We start from the raw sequence: 20,653 nt of genomic DNA on the forward strand, positions 1-20,653 counted from the left end.
TTCTTTCCACTGATGGCCGACTAAGCCATTTTCTGATACATATGCAGCTAGAGACACGAGCTCCGGGGGGTACTGGTTAGTTCATATTGTTGTTCCACCTATAGGGTTGCAGATCCCTTTAGCTCCTTGGGTACTTTCTCTAGCTCCTCCATTGGGGGCCCTGTGATCCATCCAATAGCTAACTGTGAGTATCCACTTCTGTGTTTGCTAGGCCCCGGCATAGTCTCACAAGAGACAGCTATATCAGGGTTCTTTCAGCAAAATCTTGCTAGTGTATGCAGTGGTGTCAGCGACAAACGAAAATTTTAATGCATTCCTTAATACCCAGTAATTTCACTTTTAGGGAAGGATTAGCATACATAGAGGAGACATTTACATGATATTCATAATAGCATTGTTATAATTGTTAAAATTATAAACTAAGTTTTTATAGCAGAGGAAAGAGATAAATGATGGTATATTCATGGATAGAATATAAGAAATACTGAGATATATTCAAGAAACAGGACTGAGTCTCATCATTTTGAAACAAGCACAAGTGTTACAAGAGTACATCCCTGATGGTAGGTAGATAATAGACAGAGATAGAAATGGGTAATGAGGGCTGGAGAGAAGGCTCAGTGGTTAAGAGCACCAACTGCTCTTCCGAAGGTCCTGAGTTCAAATCCCAGCAACCACATGGTGGCTCACAACCCTCTGTAATGAGATCTGACATCCTCTTCTGTTGCATCTGAAGTCAGCTACAGTGTACTTAGATATAATAATAAATAAATCTTTAAAAAAAGAAAAAGAAACGGATAATGAACTTGTCAAACACTATATACATTATTTCAGATATGTCTATAGCTAGTAAAAATGTATAAGAGTATGTAAGAAACCAGATTGCCAAGGTAAGGTTATGGTTGCCTTTTAGGGATAAGGATATGCTGGGCTTGTAAGGCCTTTGTGTTGTTTGTTTCCGTGGATGACAGTTGGTGTGCTGGTGTGGCTTTCTTCATTTTTATAAACTTTTAAAATAAAACAAATGCTTCTGAACATCTTTACAATTGACTGCTGCTTTCCCATTGCGTGATTTCCCCATCTGATTCCTTTCTTCATCTTTAACAGCTAGCAGAGAAGCTGATGTACTATTTGAAGTATTATTTGATGAGGAATTTCCTGGAGGCTTAACAATAAGGTTTGTATTTCCAAATACTAATTGTCCTTCATGAATGTCCATGAAGCCTCTCTCTGTTTTGTTTTTGGTTTTGTTTTTTTGTTTTGTTTTTCGAGACAGGGTTTCTCTGTGTAGCCCTGGCTGTCCTGGAACTCACTCTGTAGACCAGGCTGGCCTCGAACTCAGAAATCCGCCTGTCTCTGCCTCCCAAGTGCTGGGACTAAAGGCGTGCGCCACCACCACCCGGCTTAGCCTCTCTCTGATTTTGTATTACTTGTAGATGTGTGTGCCCAGTTTGACATCATAGTTGCTATAGAGTTAAAACAGTGAGTACCTGTCTACCCTCCTGATTTTTCACTTTTAGCCAAGGCAGTTCAGCAACTGACTCTGATGGTAACTATTTAATTAAATGTGACGAATGCATGAACAGTGGTTAACTGGGCAGAGAGGAAAGAAAAGAGTGAGAAATACTCAGGAACACAGGATAGAACATATGACAAAGGACATTTTCTGGTTAAATTACTTCAGGAATAGAGCTGGCTGAGTTCAAAGACATGCAAGCTTCATCATCTAATGTAGTGGAGTTATAGGTACTTAACAAGATCACAGTAGCTTGAGGATTGAATGACAGGTTAGTAATGAGACAGGAAACTTGACTCTGAAGGATAAAAGCAACAACTGGAAGTTATCAGATTTAAAACAGTAGAGTTGAGTTGCTTTCATTTGAAAGTATATAAAACATACCATTTTGAGAGAGCTCTAGTACAAAGTTTAAAGTTACAGGAAATAATAGCAAGGATGCGCTCTTTCACTTATACTTTGTAATATCTTCATTTGTAATAAAGATTACTAGAGTATTAGGAGGAAGAAATGAATCATTTTCCAGCTTTTCTTTCTGATTTAACTACAAAGCTGACATGAACTTAATTTCCTTTGCCTCTGTGTTTTGGTTAATAGGTAATTATAACTTTAAGTTACTCTTGTTCGGCCTCCTGACATAAAGTCTTAGTCTGTTCTGAGTGGCTCCTACTACCTGCCATTATTGAGCCAGCTAGATGGTACAGAGCTGTAGGTGACTGCTGCACAAACCTGACAGCCAGACACAAGTAAAGGTTGCAGGAAGGAAACAGCTGATTGCATAAAGTTGTCCTCTGACCTCCTGCCCATATGAACTCAATAATAATATAAAAGTTCTATTATTTTGAAACTTGAATATGCTTAATAACTCACACTTGCACAATAACTGCAGTATATATTTAACATATATATTACATGACTTTTTTTCTTTTGTGTGTGTTTGTTTTGAGACAAAGTCTTGATCAAAGCTGCCCTCAAACCCAAGGTCTTCCTTCTTCTACATTCCAAGTGCAGGGATGACAGACAGGTTCATTGTCTTAATTTCTTTGACAGAGGGTTTCATCTAGACAGCCTAGTTTCAGATTTGAAACGTAGCCAAGACTGGCTTTGAACATCTGATATTCCTGCCTCAGCCTCTCTAATACTGTGATTACAGGCATGCATTACCAGGCATGGCTTAGTTTTTTGTCTGTTGGTCTTGGTGACTTTTTTCTTCTACTCCTAGTTAAGGGCATCTTAGAGAGAGCTTTGTGAAAGATTACTGTCACGCATATTCATTTTTTATAAGTCTCCTGAAAATACATGTTTTGTAGCAAACTGGAACTCATAAAAGAACTCTGCTTTTTTAGTGTCATTAATATGAGAAGATGATATTTTTGAAAGAGGAAAAGGTATTATTAGAGTTGAAAAAGTTGACAAAAGACTCCTCTCCCTCCCCCCCCCCCTTTTCTTAAGTTCAGGGATCTAACCCTGAATTAATTTCCAGTATGTTTTGTTTTATTTTTCTCACATTTTTTGAGGCAAGGCTGTACTCTGTACCACAGTGTGGCCTAGTCTGTCTGACCTACATTGAATTCCTGACCTTCCCACTCCTGCCTCCCAGCTGCCCACATCATAGGAATGCATAAGCAGACCCACCACTGAGATGATGTCTCCATTGTAGGTGCTCACCTGGTAGGGGATACCGACTGCCAACAAGTGCCTTGGTGAACCTTTCTCATGGGAGTCGGTGTGAAACTGGAAACCAGAAGTTGACAGCCATTGTGAAACCACAGCCGTCTGTGAGTCACTGTAGTGCAGCTCCATCCGGGCACTTGGGAGGCCTCAACCACTCTCCTCAGTCGCTTTTTCTTCCTACTCAGGTAAGTCCCTCATCTTGACAACTTCTAAGTGGAGACTTAATTTGACTTAGTTTTCTTTTTTGATTAAAAAAAAAAAGTAGTGCAGATCATGATGTAAAGACACAGATTTTTTGGGTTGGGTTGGTTTTTGTTTTCCCAGACAGGGTTTCTCTCTGTAGCCCTAACCGTCCTGCAACTCGCTGTGTAGAGCAGGCTGTCCTGGAACTCACAGAGATCCACCTGCCTCTCCCTTATGAGCACTTGGATTAAAGGCCTGTGCCACCACCACCCAGCTAGATCCACACACCTTTAATCCCAGCACTTGGAAAGATGAAGTAGGATGCTATCCTGGACCATGTATGTGATGTTCCTAGTCAGCTACATATTGATGTCCTATATCAGAAAGACAAATATAAGGTACTTTTGGTAGTATTCTACCTGTTATAAAGTTACAGTTACAGCAAAGAAGAAATAAATTTGTTTAAATAACAAGTTCAAGAATATTCTTATTTTTCCTTAATACATCTATTTCCCAATCAGTACTAGTTTTAGATAGGGTTTCTGTTGCTGTGATAAAGCACCATGGCTAAAATCAACTTGGGGAGGAAAGGGTATATTTCACTTTAGGGTTCCACATCTCAGTCCATCATGAAGGGAAGTCAGACCAGGAAATCAGCCAGGGCTGGAACCTGGAAGCAGGAGCTGATACAGAGGCCATGGAGGACTGCTGCTTACTGGGCTGCTTAGTTGAGCTGGGCCCTCCCACATCTATCCTCAGTAAGGAACTGCACTACAGACTTGCCTCCAGGCATTTTCTCAATGGACAGTCCTTCTTCCCAAATGATTCCATCTTGTGTCAGACTGACACAAAACTGACTGACAACAACACAAATTTCTTATATAATCTAAATGCTCTCTACCTCTTATGAGTGACAATAAATTTGAATCATAATGTGGAGATTATGTCATATGTATCAAAAAAAGAATTCCAAGATAGTATGTGGTGGCTCACAACTGTCATCCTAGTGCTTGGGAATTAGAGACAGGAGGAGGAAGAGTTTGAGGTCATCCTCCACTGCAGGAGACTCAGGCTTTCCTGCATAGACATAGCAAGAAGCAGGCTTCAGATTGCTGACGTGTGTTTCATGATTATGTTTTTTGGCTTTCTGGGCATAGGAGAGTTTTAATTCCTTCCTCCCAAGTCTTAGGCTTAGTCATATTGTTAACACATATCATGGATCATTTATCACTGCAAAATGGTAATCGTTAACAAACACAAACGAAATTCACTCCTGTTGCACAAGTAACCACAATTAAGTTTTTCTTCATCTGTGGGTTTATTTGTTTTGAACAGGGTCTCTCTTCTCTGTACAGCCTTGGACCCATTATGTAGTCTAGCTCAGGCTGAATTCACAGAGCTCTGCCTGTCTCTGCTTCTGTTTGCTGCGTGCTAGATCCTGCTAGCCCAGTGTTGAGTTTTGGTGCATGTTTTTTTCTAGTCTTAATCTACAGGAAACCGTTTATCCAGAGTAGCTAGTTTTTAAATGTATTAGCTTATTCCTGTGTAAGTTGGATATTTTTGCTTGTTTTTAGACAGGCTATCACTTGGTAGCTCGGGCTGGCTGGAGCTCATGTTTTTGCAGCCACCTCACAAATACTAGGGATGCTAGGTGTGTGCCACCAGATCAGCAGAGATAAAGATTTCTAAATAAAGTCTTCAAGTCTAAGTTTGACTGAGTTAATAGGTCACCACATAAGAAAAACATATATCTGTTGTTGGCAATATTTTTATCATTATTTGAAAGGGAGGTTGAGACAGGGTCTCACATAAGCCCAGGTTGGCTTCAGACTTGTTACATAGCTTAGGGGGACCTCAAACTCAGGACTTTTCTACCACCACCTATAAGTATCATCTTTATAGTATGATTTGCTTAGATTTAAATAGTTTCCAGTAAAGCATTTAGAAGCATGTGTGTGAAGACTGGTCAGATTGCAGCACAGTGCTTTTGGAGGTAGTGCACTCGGCTGCAGAGCAGGGCAACTGAGAGGGGTAAACATTCTGCTTATCATTCAACATTTAGTAAGCAGCTTGATTTCTAATATAGTTCATATAAATTTCTGTTTATTTACTAGGTACCTACAAAAGGTGATGATGAATTTTGCAACATTTGGCAATCTCTACAGGGAGCTGGAAAAATTCAACACTTGCAGCCGGCAGTACAAGAGAAGGTTAGCTTTCTTTGTTGGACAGTTAGTTTAAAGAAAAGGGGTTTTCTTTTCATTCGCAGTGCTATATTCCTCTTCAAATTTCATGAGAGTTTCGATCATGAATTTTCATAATTCCTTTCAGGCATGTATAAAGTTGGATCAGTAAATGGGAATATAACTTCTCTTCAGGATCACTTTTGGCATAATTTTTACTTGTTCACAAAATTGTAATGATTACATTTTGAATTCAGCAAAGGCCTTAGTGGCATAATTTGCTTATTTCCCCACTGAATATGCAGTGTTATGCTGGTAGAGGGTTTTCTTAAATATGAACAAACATTGACAGAGATTAAAAAGAGCTCTGGGGCTGTAGGCAGTGATACAAAAGTCCTTAGTCTACCTGAGTTTAACCCCAGCCCTTCAACACTAGACAGAAGAGGCCCTGGGAAGCTGGCTGGGTTGGCTAAGTGCCATGGTGAAAGCATGAGGACCTAAGTCCAATCCTCAGCAGCCACAGAAAGCAGCCAGGCGCAGTGCACCAGCGCCTGCATGCCATCCCGATGCTGCAGAGCACCAGCGCCTGCCTGCCGTCCCGATGCTGCAGTGTACCAGTGCCTGCCTGCCATCCCGATGCTGCAGAGCCAGCTATAGGAGGACCTCTGGAGCTTGCTGCTCAGCCAAGCCAGCTGAATCCGTGTGCTCGGGTTCAACAAAAGACCCTGTCCAAAACATAAAATAGGAGGCAAAACACCCAGAGCACATGTACAACACAAGCCAGCACACATTCATGTGCATGCACAAGCATGTGCATAGACACAAACACAGACACACAAAAGAATGTCTGTACATGCATACAGGCATAAAAGAATGAAGCCTACCATTCATGGTGGTATGTCTGTCATCCCAACAGATGAAGAGGCAGCAGGATCAGTTACATAGGGAATTTGAGGTCAGCCTCTGCTGCTCTGAAACCTTGCTCTCCCCCCGCCCCAAAAAAAAACCCTAAAAAATTCATTAGCCTGAGAAAATTGCTCAGTGTGGTAGTTTGAATAAGAATGGCCCATAGGCTGATTTGTTTAAATACTTAGTCACCAGGGAGTAGAGCTACCTGATGGGATTAGAAGGATTAGGACCTGTTGCCCTGTTGGAGGAAGTATGTCACTGGGATTGAGCTTTGAGGTTTTCAGAAGTCCTCAGAAAGCCTGGCCCAGTGTTTCTGTCTTCCTCTCTGCCTGTGGATCAGGATGTAGCTCTCAGCTGCTGCTCCAGCACCATGTGTGCTGCTCTGCTCTCCACCACGCTGATAGTGGATTAACCTGAAAGGAGAGGTAGCCACCACAACTAAACACTCTTTTAAAAGAGTTTCCTCCTCACAGCAGTAAAACGGACTAAAACAGTCAGTAAAGTGCTTGTCAGATAACCTGACTTCGTTCTCCATCACTGAAATAAAGGGCACATGAGAGGCTGGAACAGACACATCCATAGAGCTCACTGACAGCCAGCTTAACCTTCAGGGTGAGCCATGTCCCAATTAGACCCTGTCTCAAAAAAAGTCAGACAGCACCTGAGGAGTAAGAAAACCCTAGGTTGACTTGTATACACACATGATCAAAAATAAACAATAAAAAATAACTGCAGTGTATGGTGGTGTACACTTTTTATCTGAATACTTGGGAAGCAGAGGCAGCTGTTTTTCTGTAAATTCAAGGCCAGTCTGGTCCTGAATCAAGTTGTCTATGTATCAAGTGCCAGGTCAGCCAGAGCTACATAGTGAGACCTGTCTAAGTAATAATAATAACCTTAAAGATTATTTAAGGAAACTTGGTGGATAAATGCACCTGCTACCAAGCATTATCATAGGAGTTCAATCCCCAAGATGGCCTAGGATAGAAGGAAAGAATAAACATCAGCAGGTTGTCCTCTGGCCTCCATACACATGCCACAGCAAATATGTACAAACACATATAAATAAAGATTCTTTTTTAATTTAATGCTCGTTGAATAATGAAGCTGGAACTAAAGATTTTGCTCCTGCCTACCTAGGACCTGGGTTTAATTCCCAGCACCAAAAAGCTGAGAATTGACCATAGATTTTAGCATGTAAATGTCCAGTTTCACCACATTGATGGGAGTAAAAGACTAATTGAGTAGGGTTAGGAGAGAAAGGAAAGGGGCTAAGAACATGTGCTGCTCTTCCAGAGGACTTGAGTTCCATTCCAGCACCCATGTCAGATATCTCACAGTTGCCTGTAAGATCAGCTGCAGAGGACATGATGCCCTCTGCTGGTCTCTTCAGGCATGACACATGTAGCAAACATTTATGTCTTGTTAAAAGGAAAGAATTGGAAGTAACAAATACAGGTGACTTTTACAGGCCTGTTTAAATCCCTGACCCCTGTCTTGCCTCCCAAGTGTTGGGAGTATAGGTCTGCAGCACTATACTGGCTGTAAAAGTATGTGCACAGTGATGCACACTTGTAGTCCCAGCTGCTCTCTGAAGCTCAGAAGGCTAAGACAGAAGAACCATTTAACCCAGGAGCTCAAGGCCAACTTACATAACACAGCAAGACCTTGCTTCATAAAATGAATGAGTGGGTGGGTAAGTGAGTGGAAACGTTTCCCTGGTTCTTGCATGTACATCTTCTATAGTAACTCTTGCTTTTCCAGCAGTTCACTAGAAACCATTCCACTAAACTGAACAGCTCTCCTTTCTCTTATGCCTGACTAATGTCTTCCATTCTCACCTGTCTGTCAACTATAACTAATCTATACTCTATGGTTCTGACCTCTTAATCAAGTATTTAATCCAGTATTGCCAGTCTGTAGAGGAAGAGTGTATGTGTCACATCGACCTCAAGATGTCCCAAAATTAACCCTAGCTAAAGCCTCTCCTTTCTGTTTCTACACCATCACTGCCCAGGCATACATTCTCAAAAGCTTGGAATCAGGAAATGATGTCCCCAGATCTGGTTGAGACCCTGTCTGCCTTGTTCTGTCCATACTGAGATGTAGTTGGGACCCTGCCTGCCTTGTCTGTCCACACTGGCTTTCTGCTGCTGCTTCGGTATGCTGTCACCCCTAAAGAAAGTTTTAGTTTTCTTCTTGTTATCTTTTTGTAAGAAGATTCTAAGTCATTGGACTTCTCCATTCACCCCATCAGACCTTAGATTTTCTTCCCAGGACTAACCTAGCCTCTTTTCAATGTTCTCCTCGGTGTTATCTTTTGCTTGGAATTCTTTGTGTATAATATTGTGTAATCTCTCTTAATAATCCTTTCACCCGAATTGTCCTGAAGGCGTAATTGGGTAAGGTATCTTGTGGGTTGAAAACCACTTTATGCCATGTAGCAGTAGATTGTAGCAGTGCTGGACCTTAAGTTTTGGGATGCAGGCTTCAGGACACAAGTTATACAAATGTACTACTCTGTACTGCTGTGATCACACATAGAAAGTGAAGGCATTGGAGACTGCAAACGTCTTTGCCAGGCAGAGATTCCTGCTCAGTACCATTGGATTCCAGCCTGACTCCTCCCACTCATAAGGTCTTTTGTAATCTATAACTGATATGGAAGATAGGTAAGAAGTTTTTAAATAACTGGCCAAAAACAGTGGTGTAGAAATTGGCCTTTAAAAGTATACTCTGTCCTGTGACTTCAGTACCATGCACCTAACCATGTGGTATGACAGTCCCTGTGGCATCATTCATGATAAAACAGTCCCCTACTAGATGTATGGAAAGATCTGAAGATACATGGACAAGAGCCGAAGAAAAACCCAGGCTAAGAAAAACATCAGGATAGACACTGACTCCTGAGCCTGCCTTCTGCGTCTTGAGAGTACACTGGTGCTGTGCTCTGACAAACCTGTTATTGTTGAGTCTCTTCTGTGTCTTTGAATTCTTTCTGTAAGATCAAAAACCTCTGGGAACTCTGGTCCAATAACATGACCATACTAAGTCACATTAAAAAGTATGTCCAGCTGTTTGATAAAATAATCAGATTGCACTCTTTACTTTCCATTTCCCACAAATCATTTCCATTTGGGTTGTGTGTTCTTTTGTTCTTTCCACTTAAAATATGCTTTCTTTACTGCTAAATCTTTCTAGATACAACTTAGTTCAGCTAAACACGGCCATGTTTTGTCTATTTCCTGTATATTCCAAGAAGTGAAAGCTACATAAGTCAACATTTTTAAATTCATGAAACATTAATATTAAGAAGCTGAATTTGTTTGGGCATGGTGGTGGCCCAAGCACTCAGGAGGCAGAGGCAGGCTGACCTCTGAGTTTAAGACCATCCTGCTCTATAGAGCAAGTTCTAGGACAGCCAGACCAGCACAGAGAAACCCTGTCTCAGAAAAAACAAAAAGGCGGGGGGGGGGGGGGGGGGGAAGGGAGGAGGAGGAGAAAGAAAAGAAAAAAGGGGTGAAGGAGGAGGAAGAAGAAAAAGGAGAGGAAGAGGAGACAAGAAAGAAGGAAAGAAAGGGAGAGGAGGGGGAGAGAAAGGAATAAAAGAAAGTGAAAAAAATCCAAGCATTCATTAGTAAAATACAGCAGTATACCCAACATACATTTCTTTATAGAAACATCAAAGCGGATTACAGGATCCCAGAATCACAGGATCCCAGAGACAGCTGAACTCAGGAGTGCAGATTACAGAGCACCCAAGTTTGTTTCCCAGTGCCCATGTCAGGCAGCTCACAGCCACCTGCAATTCCACCACATGCACATAAAGAATAAGTTGGCTTTTTAACGACCCAGAGAGCTATGCACAACTCTTCTAACTCTGTGTTCTGCTGGTGATGCTTGATCTGTGACTCCTGATCTCTCTCCTAGGTTTCCTAACTCCAGGGTTGTCTCCCTTTGTGATTTCTTTTTTTTTTTTTTTTTTTTTTTTTTTTTTGGTTTTTCGAGACAGGGTTTCTCTGTGTAGCCCTGGCTGTCCTGGAACTCACTTTGTAGACCAGGCTGGCCTCGAACTCAGAAATCCGCCTGCCTCTGCCTCCCGAGTGCTGGGATTAAAGGCATGCGCCACCACGCCCGGCCCTTTGTGATTTCTTTGTTGTTTCTAGTTCCATTTTTAGATCTTGGATGGTTTTGATCGTTTCCTTCACCTGTTTGATCGTGTTTTCCTGTAATTCTTTAAGGGATTCTTGTGTTTCCTCTTTAAGGACTTCTAGCTGTTTACCTGTGTTCTCCTGGATTTCTTTTTTTTTTTTTTTTAAAGATTTATTTATTTATTATATGTAAGTACACTGTAGCTGTCTTCAGACACTCCAGAAGAGGGCGCCAGATCTCGTTACGGATGGTTGTGAGCCACCATGTGGTTGCTGGGATTAGAACTCTGGACCTTCGGAAGAGCAGTCGGGTGCTCCTACCCACTGAGCCATCTCACCAGCCCCTCCTGGATTTCTTTAAGGGAGTTATATATGTCCTTCTTAAAGTCCTCTAACACCATCATGAGAAGTGATTTTTAGATCCAAATCTTGCTTTTCCTGTGTGATGGTGTATCCAGGACTTGCTATGGTGGGAGAATTAGATTCTGATAATGCCAAGTAACCTTGGTTTCTGTTGCTTATGTTCTTAACGCTTCCCTCCCGCCATCTTGATTATCTCTGGTGCTATCTGCCCTGGCTATATCTTACTAGAGCCTGTCCTTCCTGTGATTCTGGTTGTGTCAGAACTCCTGAGTTAAGCTGTCTCTGTGATCCTGTGATTCTGGGATCCTGTAATCCTAAGATCCTGGTTGTGTCAGAACTCCTTGGAGTCAAGCTGCCTCAGAGCCCTTGAGATCCTGGTGTGACCAAGCTCCTGAGATCCTGGGATCCTGTGGTCCTGGGTGTGTTAGAGCGCCTGGGAGTGGAGCTTCCTTTGGGTGTTGTGAGACTGGCTGCGGAGTTTGCACCCAAGGTCTGCTCAGGGCACCAGCCCAGCCCAGATGAAACCTGTGCCACTTGAAAATTACCTTGTATTAAATCTCTCCAGCCTCTGCTTTTACTTCCTCTTGCAGATCCAACTATAGCAAGTTGTTTCTTTTTGCCCTCTGGCTTTCTCTTCCTTTCAACAAAGGATCTTGAGCTTGGAGGGGTTACTCAATGGGTAAAGTGCTTGGATATGAACGTGGGTCCTCAGTACTCAATTAAAAGCTAGGCATAATGATGTCACATGTCTGTAGCCACAGCGCTGGGGTTTTGGAGACAGGCACATCCTCGGGGCTTGCTGGCCAGGCACATGTCACGAAGGGGGGAACTCCAGGGTCAATGAAGAACCTTGACAAAAAGTTAGATTGAGAAGTATTCAAGGAAGGCATGAGGACATGAGTGCGTAAGCGTGCACGTGTGTGCGTCCACAGAGAAAAGAAACAATCTTACGTTTTACTAGTGTGCCCATTTATAAACTGTCTTAATTACTGTGGGCTTGTGGGTCTTGCTGGAAAATTGTGTTTCATTTGAAAATATAAACATTAATTTTAAAATCCACTATGGAGGAAAGAACCTAAGAAAGGAATGTAAATGAGTTAATATCCTCACCTTTCATAAAATACAAGAAAGTATTAATTTTAAAGCCTTTTTAATGGAAGTTGTTAACATCAATGTGTCAAGATAATGGTGGAGGTGAATGAGCAGGTCCAGCCCTGTTCTTCCGTTACACGCACTTGGTCCTTATCTCCACTTACACTAAAAGTGTGTTTGTCTTGAAGTAAGTCTAGAGAAAGTTAGAGAGATTTCTAGGGGCCCCGAAAGAGAAAGCTCAGCAGTTAAGAGCACTGGTTGCTCTTGTAGAGGACCTAGGTTTGGTTGCTAGTGTCCACATGGTGGCTCACAGCCATCTGCAACCCAGTCCCGGGGAGCCGATGCCCTCTGCTGACCTCAACCACCAGGCACATATATGGTACACAGACATACATGGAGGCAAAACACCCATTCTCATAAAATAATGGAAATCTTTTTAAAAGATTTAAAGAAGGTTCTATTAATGAACAAACATTCAAAGTTTAGCGCTTTCTTTAGTTTCTGTATTTGTTAACTTTAAACAAAGTTAGATTGAATTGTTTCTATTGAAAAGAGGATTTTGGGAAGGTCCTTGTCTTTCATTTACCTTGCTTTCTAACTAACACATAGGGGAATTCTGGAGTGTGATGGCCATTATATTAATGATTCTTATTTCCAAGAGTGGTTTTTGAGTAGTTTTTTAAATTCTATATAGTTTTCTGTGTGTTTTTCTAAAAAGCTGTGTAATTTTTATTAAATTAACTTTAAAATTTTTTGGAGATATTTAAGGTTTTGTTTAATTGATTTTTGAGAATTTTAACTTTCAGGGTGCAGTTCTACCTCAAGAAATAAGTCAAGTACCTGAAGCTCATAAATCAGGCTTTACTGACCACAGTGTCAGACATCAGCAAAGAAAACACGACTCTCAACGAAAATGTAAGTTTTAAGTTAGATTTTTTTTTTTTGGTTGCTGTTGGTAGGTAGGTAGGTAGGTTGGTTGGTTGGTTGTTTTATTGTTCTTTTAAACAAACAGCTTTGTTGAAATATAATTCATACTTTAAAAATTCATCAAGCAAGTGAAATGGCCCAGCAGGTAAAGGCTCTTTGCCATTCAAGCTTAACAACTTGAGTTCAATCCCCAAGACACATGGTGGAAGGAGAGAAACAACCTCTAGAGTTAGCCTCTGAGCTACATGTACACCATGGCATGCATATGCCCACACATACAGAGGCAGAGACAGTGACAAGTAAACCAGCCCCATCACTGTAAAGTCTGAAGTGATGAAGACAGGGAAGGTTATTAATGCCCCTGCAGGTCGATGCCCAGTTGTCGCAGCACATTGCATTCTCCTGGTACCTTTCCGAAAAATCAGTTGACCAGACATCTTTGTGGTGAGTTCCGGCCTCCATTCCAATCTGCTGATCTATACACATTATACACAAAACATCCTTACTGTAGCGTTTAGTACAGAAATCAAACAGTTTTGAGTCCCCCAACTTTGTCTGCCCTTTTTCAGGATAGTTTCATTTATTCTGAGTCATGTATTTCCATATGAATTTTTCATAATTTATCTATTTCTGCAAAAACTGTGCCTGGAATTTTCATAGATCACATTGGATGTGATCTTCAACACTATGACATTTCCCTGCCCTTGAACACAGATGCCTTTCCATTTATTTAGTTTTTTTCTAATTTCTTCCACTAATGTCTTACCATTTACAGTACACAATCCTTACACTGTTTATGTTGAATTTATTCCTACATTATTCGTTTTGATACTATTATTGATGAGGCTCTGTTAATTGTTTTTAAAGAAGAGCATTCCTAACCTTGCCTAACCTTGATCTTAGAGGTAACCTTTCTGTCTTTTACAATCACATGTTATTTTTAGCTATGGGTTTCAGTGTTCCCTATTTGGTGAGGAAACACTTTTTTTTCTATTCTCATTTTTACCTAGGAAGAGTCAATTTTGTTAAATATTTCTTATTTTCTTTCTTTCTTCCCTCCCTCCCTCTCTTTTTTTCTTTCTTTCTGTTCTGAGGATTAGTACCTCATATCCACCAGGCAAATAGTATACCACTGAGCTAAATACCTACAGCCTTAGATTCTTTTATGAGGACGTACATGCTCACGTAGGCACTTCTGCAAGTGCATGTAGACACATGTGGGTCTGATATCAAGTATTTTCCTCATTCTTTCTTCATCTCTTCCCTTAACTTTTTTGTTATATTTATTTGGTGGATATGTGTAGAAGTCAAGAAGGACAGCTTACAGGAGTTGGTTCTTTTTTCCATCATGGCAGCAAGGACATTTACCCACTGAGCCATCTTACTGGGTCATCTACCTTTTGTTGTTGTTGGTTTTGTTGTTGGATTTGTTTTCTTTTGTTTTGTTTTTCAAGACAGGGTTTCTCTTTGTGGCCCTGGCTGTCCTAGAACTTGCTCTGTAAACCAGACTGGCCTCAAACTCAAAAATCCACTTGCCTCTGCATCCTGAATGCTGGGATTAAAGGTCTGTACCACACCCAGCTATCTGCCTTATTTTTTTTTTTAAGACAGGGTCTCTAACAAAATCCGGAGGTCACTGGTTGTGACTGGCCAGTGCACTCCAGAGGCCTTCCTGTCTCCACCCTTCCTTCCCCCAGGTAGAGCACTTCCCTAGATTTACCAGTACCTAGATTTGATCTCAGCATTGCCAGCAGAAGAAGGGATGCGGAGAGGGAGGCACAGACACAGGGGGAAACTACACACCTTGAAATCCTTGAAATGCTGTTTTACTATAGTGAAGACTTGGTGAATATAGCTGGTGTTTACTGAGCACTTTCACTTCCCGGATTCTGTTCTCTTGTCTCTAGTTAAGGAAGAATATAAAAGTCCTCAAGCTGAGTGTCAGAGTCAGAAGTTGTCCAGTAAACAGGTAATTTTTCTTTGACATTTTTAATAACTGGATATTTTTTTTTATGTACTTGGTTGTTGTATAGCATCTAGTGAATTTTGGAGCCTTCTCCACAGTCCATAAGGACTGCAGTAAAAGCCGTAGTCATTTGGATGGATGGTTATACAGCTGGAGTCCACAGTTCAGAACAGAGACATCTGTCATCCTTGTTTTAACACTTAAAGAGTTGAGTTGTCTTGAGCAACTCTTAATGACCTCAACTTCTTTATCTCTAAAATAGAAATAAACTACTGGGGGCTGGAGAGATGGCTCAGTGTTTAAGTGCACTGGCTGCTCTTCCAGAGGTCCTGAGTTAATTCCTAGCAACCACATGGTGGCCACAGCCATCTGGAATGGGATCCAACGCCCTCTTCTGGTGTATCTGAAGATAACAAAATTGTACTCACATACATAACATAAATAAATCTTTTTTTAAAAAAGAAATAAACTATTGGTTACTTAGAGCTTTTCTCATGTATTATAAAATATGTGGGAGTATCTATTTGTACATAATGATAGGTTAATTCTCCACCAGTGAAATGAGCCAATTCAAGCCAGATTAGAATATATTAAAGGCAGGTAGGTTTATTGGGAATTTGCTCTCAGGCAGGCAGGTTCGTTGGCCCCAGGGATTGAGGCCAGGGAAGTTACCATGGGGAGTGGGGGGGGGGAAGAAAGAGGGAAAGCTTGAGCAGAGAGCGAAGAGAAAGAGGAGAAGGGGCAGGGTCAGAGACCAAAATGTCTGAATTCTACAGGAAAGAGTCTCTGAGGGAAGGACAACCCAGCCTCTGGGCTGGAAAATTCAGGGGCAGGGGCAGGGTGTGCTGGGTAGGGACTGAGGGATGCTGAGAGAACCAGGAAGCCAGGTCTGCTGATATATAAAATTTGTACCTGGGTCCCTTGTCTCGGTCCTAAACCAAACATCCCAGCCTTTTGTTAATTATAAATAAATAAGGTACTCTGTGATTGGCCATGACTACTTCTTGCTGACATTGGGGTGCATTTTTGTTTATGGGGTATGGGCAAAAATCTTGAAAGTTGGTCAAGTCCAGGGTGGGCTGGTTGGTTTACTGCTGTCCAGGTTGAAGCAGTCTGTGAAGTTAGGCCAAAGTACCTATGGGTAACTGGAAGCTTTCCTAGATGGAGGTTCTGAGAGAACATCTGGAGCAGAAGATAGGAATTTTAGGGAGAAAAAAAATGTGTGTGGTGTATATTTGAAATTCTTGGGCCTATGGTCTTGAGAATTGGAGCAGGGGTTGGGGGGGCGGGCAGTGCTGTCCCAGGACCAGGGAAAGGGAAATAGGTCCCACCCTCAAGAATGGGCAGGTGGGGAAGGAAACAGCCTGTTATTTGACAGTACTCATCTTGAGTCCATTTGTCTGTGGGAGGTGGATTCTAGCAGAGTCCCTGAAGCTTACAAGAATCTAGGTTAACACATACACTGGTAGCACAGTCAAACTGTATGGAGTTAGAGTGGGGTGAGCTAAGGTCATACATCTTATTTGTTTTACTGTCTCTAGGCTTTAATAAGGAGCATGTAAATGTATTAGATAAGAATCAAAGAGTTTGGCATGCATAATTATGTATATCTTTATGCATACATTCCATACCTTAACAAACATTTTTAATGGCTCTCTTGGATTGGGAACATCCCTCCATGATGAGCACTTTCTACTGTGTGAAAAGCCCTGTTTTTCTGCCTTTGTAGAAAACAAAAAGTGGCCAGACTTGGGATCAAATATTTTTTAGAAAAGTTGTCATGTAGCACAAGTTGGCCTCTTAACTCACTTAGGCTAGCCTTGAATTCATCTTTCTGCCTCTATCTTCAAAACAGTACTGAGATTAGAAGTGTGTGCCACTATACCCAGCCAAAATAACGGGGTTTTTGTTTGTTTGTTTGTTTGTTTTAAATATGTTTTATTTATTTTATGTATATGAGTACACTGTAGCTTCAGACACACCAGAAGAGGGCATCAGATCTCGTTACAGATGGTTGTGAACCACCATGTGGTTGCTGGGAATTGAACTCAGGACCTTTGGAAGAGCAGTCAGTGCTCTTAACCTCTGAGCCATCTCTCCAGCCCCAAAATAATGTTTTTAATAGTAAAATAAGATCTGTAAGTTTGAGAGAAATAACAGTACTGAAATACAGTTAGGATCTGGAAAGATTCTTTGTCCTGTTTTCTTCCTGACCTTTAGGTAGAGGCTCCTGTCTTAAATTCTGGTCTGTTAGAAAGAAAGGGCAGTTTTCTTTCTCCATTCATTCATTCATTCATTTATTATGTGCAGTGCCCTGCCGCCATATATGCCCGAGTGCCAGAAGAGGGCACAAGACCCCACTCACTATAGATGGTTGTGAGGCACCATGTGGTTGCTGGGAATTGAACTCAGGACCTCTGGAAGAGCAGTTAGTGCTCTTAACCACTGAGCCATCTCTCCAGCGCCTTTTTCCTTTCAAGGTTGCTCATCCCATCATGAGAGTTCCACTTCATGAGCTCATCTGAAGCTGGTTATCTCTGTTGAGGTGGGATAGCACAAATATACAAACCATATCAGTGATTACAGTCTATATCAAAATTGAAAGAAATCTAAATCTTACAGGTTAATGAAAATGATCATTTTCCCTATTCAAGTTATTAGTCCCTCTCATCCCTTTTCTCCTTATGGCATTAATAGAAAGCAGTTCTTGGGGCTGGAGAGTTGGCTCACTGGTTAAGAGCGTTCCCTGCTCTTCCACAGGACCTGGGTTCAGTTCCCAGCACCTGCGTGACTGCTCATTTACATGGCATTTACAGACAGGTAAAACACATAAAAACAAGTAAATCGAGAGAAAGAGAGAGAGAATACAGTACATAGAATATTTTGCTGAATTTATATAGAATATTATTAAATAGTACCTATAAATTTACTAGCATAAGAAACTTATTCTTTCATATAGACTTGTGGAGGGTCTGCCAGATGTGATATTAAACTATTGAAGAGAAATGAAAGTCCAGGAGCGTCAGGAACCCGGAAGGCTGTAACTAGTTACCCGAGTGCAGTGCACAAGGTAAGTAAGTGAAGAACTCAGTCCTTCATCCCCTGCCTCTTCTCAGACTTTCCATCTAAGAAAACGCTTCACTATCAGTTGAGCTTTTAGAGTAAGCTCTAGCTTTTTACTACTTTCCACTTTTATCTTTACACGTATTTATTCTTTTAGCCTCCCTCTGGAATTGAGAACTTTTTAGCATCTTTGAATCTCTCTAAGGAGAGTGAAGCACAGTTACCTCAGCATGGAGAGCCTCCAGACGAGGCGGATTTGTCCCCGCAGTCCTTTGCTATGGTTCGTATGCTCAGCTGCTACATGGGCACACGCTATGCTCAAACCCTCTGTCTCCTTACATCACTTTAGTCGTCATGAGAGGAAAGCCAGGGTTGCTTGGAGCAGTTTAGCCATCCTTTTATGTTGTTTTTCTGGGGGGTTGTTTTTGTTTTCCCATTAGACCACAGAGTCCTGCTTTTTAAACACTGCTATTGTTAAATAGGCTAGAAAGTAAGTAGGGTACCTATTACTTAGAAATCTGACGATATTCAGCCTTTGACCATCTAATTGTCTCAGATGAATTCAGTAAGCATCTTAATTTTTTTTAAAGAATTGTTTTTTTATGTACATGAGTACACTGTAGCTGTCCTCAGACACACCAGAAGAGGGCATTGGATCCTATTACAGATGGTTGTGATCCATGGGAATTGAACTCAGGACTTCTAGAATAGCTGCCCAAGCTCTTAACCACTGAGCCATCTCTCCAGCCCAAGCATCTTAATTTTTAACAGTGGGAACTCTTCAAAAGAAAGAGCAGAGGCTGGAGAGATAGCCCAGTACTAGATGGAGTTCTTGTCTAGCTGCACAAGGACAAACCTCAAAAGAAGAGGAAAAAAACTCAGAAAATCAAGAAGAAAAATGAATAAGCCACCTAAGTCTAATGTTTATTCTCTTCTAACCCCTCTACCTATGAATCATTTCCTAAAAAAGAAAGGAACACGGATGCTTAAAGAAATCCTGAAAATTGATAGCCCTGACACAAGAGACAGCAAGAATGATATGAAGAAATCTGATAATGAAGCCACTGTTTCTTCTAGAAGAGACGAGCGTGGAATGTCATCACATCCTAAGCTAAGTAAGAAGCTGAGTAAGTTAACTCCTGTTACCAGTAGTCAACATCATTCCCAAAAGCTCAGTTCATATGCTTCCTTTGAAAAATGTTTATTTTATTTGTTTAGTGTGTTTATTTTATTTGTGGCGTGTGTGTGTGTGTGTGTGTCACGTGTGTGTCATGTGTGTGTGGCACACGTGTGGTGATGATCAGAGGATAACTTGGAGGAGTCAGTTCTCTCCTTCCATTGTGTATGTCCCAGACAGGGATTGAACTCAGGTCATTAGGCTTGACAGCAAGCACCTTTACCAATTAAGCCATCTCACCAAATCCATTTGTTCTTTTTAAAACTAGGGGCTTAAAAAGTAGCTCCACAAGTTAAAAATACTTGCCATGGGGCTGGAGAGATGGCTCAGTAGTTAAGGGCACTGACTGCTCTTCCAGAGGCCCTGAGTTCAATTCCCAGCAACCACATGGTGGCTCACACCCATCTGTACTGGCATCCTATGCCCTCTACTGGTGTGTCTGAAGACAGCTACAGTGTACTCAAATGTTTAAAAAAAAGAATACTTGCCACGTGAAGACCAGCATTCACATACATAGCACACATGTAACAAGCTAGTAGCCCACGAGTACCTGTTATTCCAGCTACAGGAAAAGCAGTGAGAGGATTGCTGGGTCTTGCTGTCTTCCAGTCGATTCAAGAAAATCAAGCCCAGTTTAAGGGAAGACAATGATATCAGAGACTAACCTTACATGCTGCTCTGACCTCCATGTGCACACAGACACATAAAGAAGAAATAGGGCTGCAGAAACGGCTCAGGGTTAAGAGAGTACACTCCTCTTGCAGTAGAACCAGACAGACTTCAGCTGCCAGCAACCAACATCCAGATACAGCTCCAGCCCAAGGGGATCCAGCACCTCTGACCTCCTCAGGCCCTGCCCTTGTGCTCATAAACACACACGTAGACACACACACACACTTTAAAATGACCTCAACAAATCTTTAAGATCTAAGTAAACAAATAGCTACACTTTGAAGCCTGCCATGGTACCCCACATATGCAGTCTCTACCCTTAGGAAGCTAATGCAGAAGAATTGCCATGAGCCCAAGGCCAGCCTGCAGTGCATAGTGAGTTCTTACTTAGCTGTGGGACATAGCAATACCCTGTCTGCAATTTAAATAATAATAATGATAATTTTCTTAATAGACCTTCTGGTTTTGTTGTGGTTTTGTCTTTAATTTTTTTAAGACAGTCTCACTATGGAGTCCAAGCTCAGTGCTGGGATTGCAGGCATAGACCAGCCACCTTGCTTTGCAGGCATAGACCAGCCAGCCGCCTTGCTTTGCAGGCATAGACCAGCCACCTTGCTTTGCAGGCATAGACTAGCCGCCTTGCTTTGCTTGGGTTTATTTTCTGATTGATTGGTTGGTTGGTTGGTTGGTTGAGACAAGATCTCACAATGTACTGGTCTAGCTAGCCTAGAACTCACTATATAGATGAGACTGGCCTTGAATTCATGGAGCTTCACC

General features: G+C 41.6%; 1 protein-coding gene across 4 annotated transcripts in view; it reads left to right on the top strand.

Annotated features, from left to right (window-relative positions):
- Xrn1 (5'-3' exoribonuclease 1) overlaps nucleotides 1-20,653 on the top strand; it is a 105,652-nt gene that overhangs the window by 69,431 nt on the left and 15,568 nt on the right. For 2 of the 4 annotated variants that reach the window (XM_085827909.1, XM_085827911.1), the window contains exons 30-37: nucleotides 1,108-1,177; nucleotides 3,177-3,375; nucleotides 5,488-5,583; nucleotides 12,878-12,986; nucleotides 14,906-14,967; nucleotides 17,924-18,034; nucleotides 18,185-18,307; nucleotides 18,998-19,154. In XM_085827909.1, the coding sequence (XP_085684035.1) occupies nucleotides 1,108-1,177; nucleotides 3,177-3,375; nucleotides 5,488-5,583; nucleotides 12,878-12,986; nucleotides 14,906-14,967; nucleotides 17,924-18,034; nucleotides 18,185-18,307; nucleotides 18,998-19,154 (927 nt within the window). The remainder of the gene's footprint in view (nucleotides 1-1,107; nucleotides 1,178-3,176; nucleotides 3,376-5,487; nucleotides 5,584-12,877; nucleotides 12,987-14,905; nucleotides 14,968-17,923; nucleotides 18,035-18,184; nucleotides 18,308-18,997; nucleotides 19,155-20,653) is intronic. The other 2 variants (XM_085827910.1, XM_085827912.1) reach the window with 1 other exon arrangement.

Source organism: Mus caroli, unplaced genomic scaffold, assembly GCF_978045245.1.
Source record: "Mus caroli unplaced genomic scaffold, Mus_caroli_1 scaffold_11, whole genome shotgun sequence".
Taxonomy (NCBI): Eukaryota; Metazoa; Chordata; class Mammalia; order Rodentia; family Muridae; genus Mus; species Mus caroli.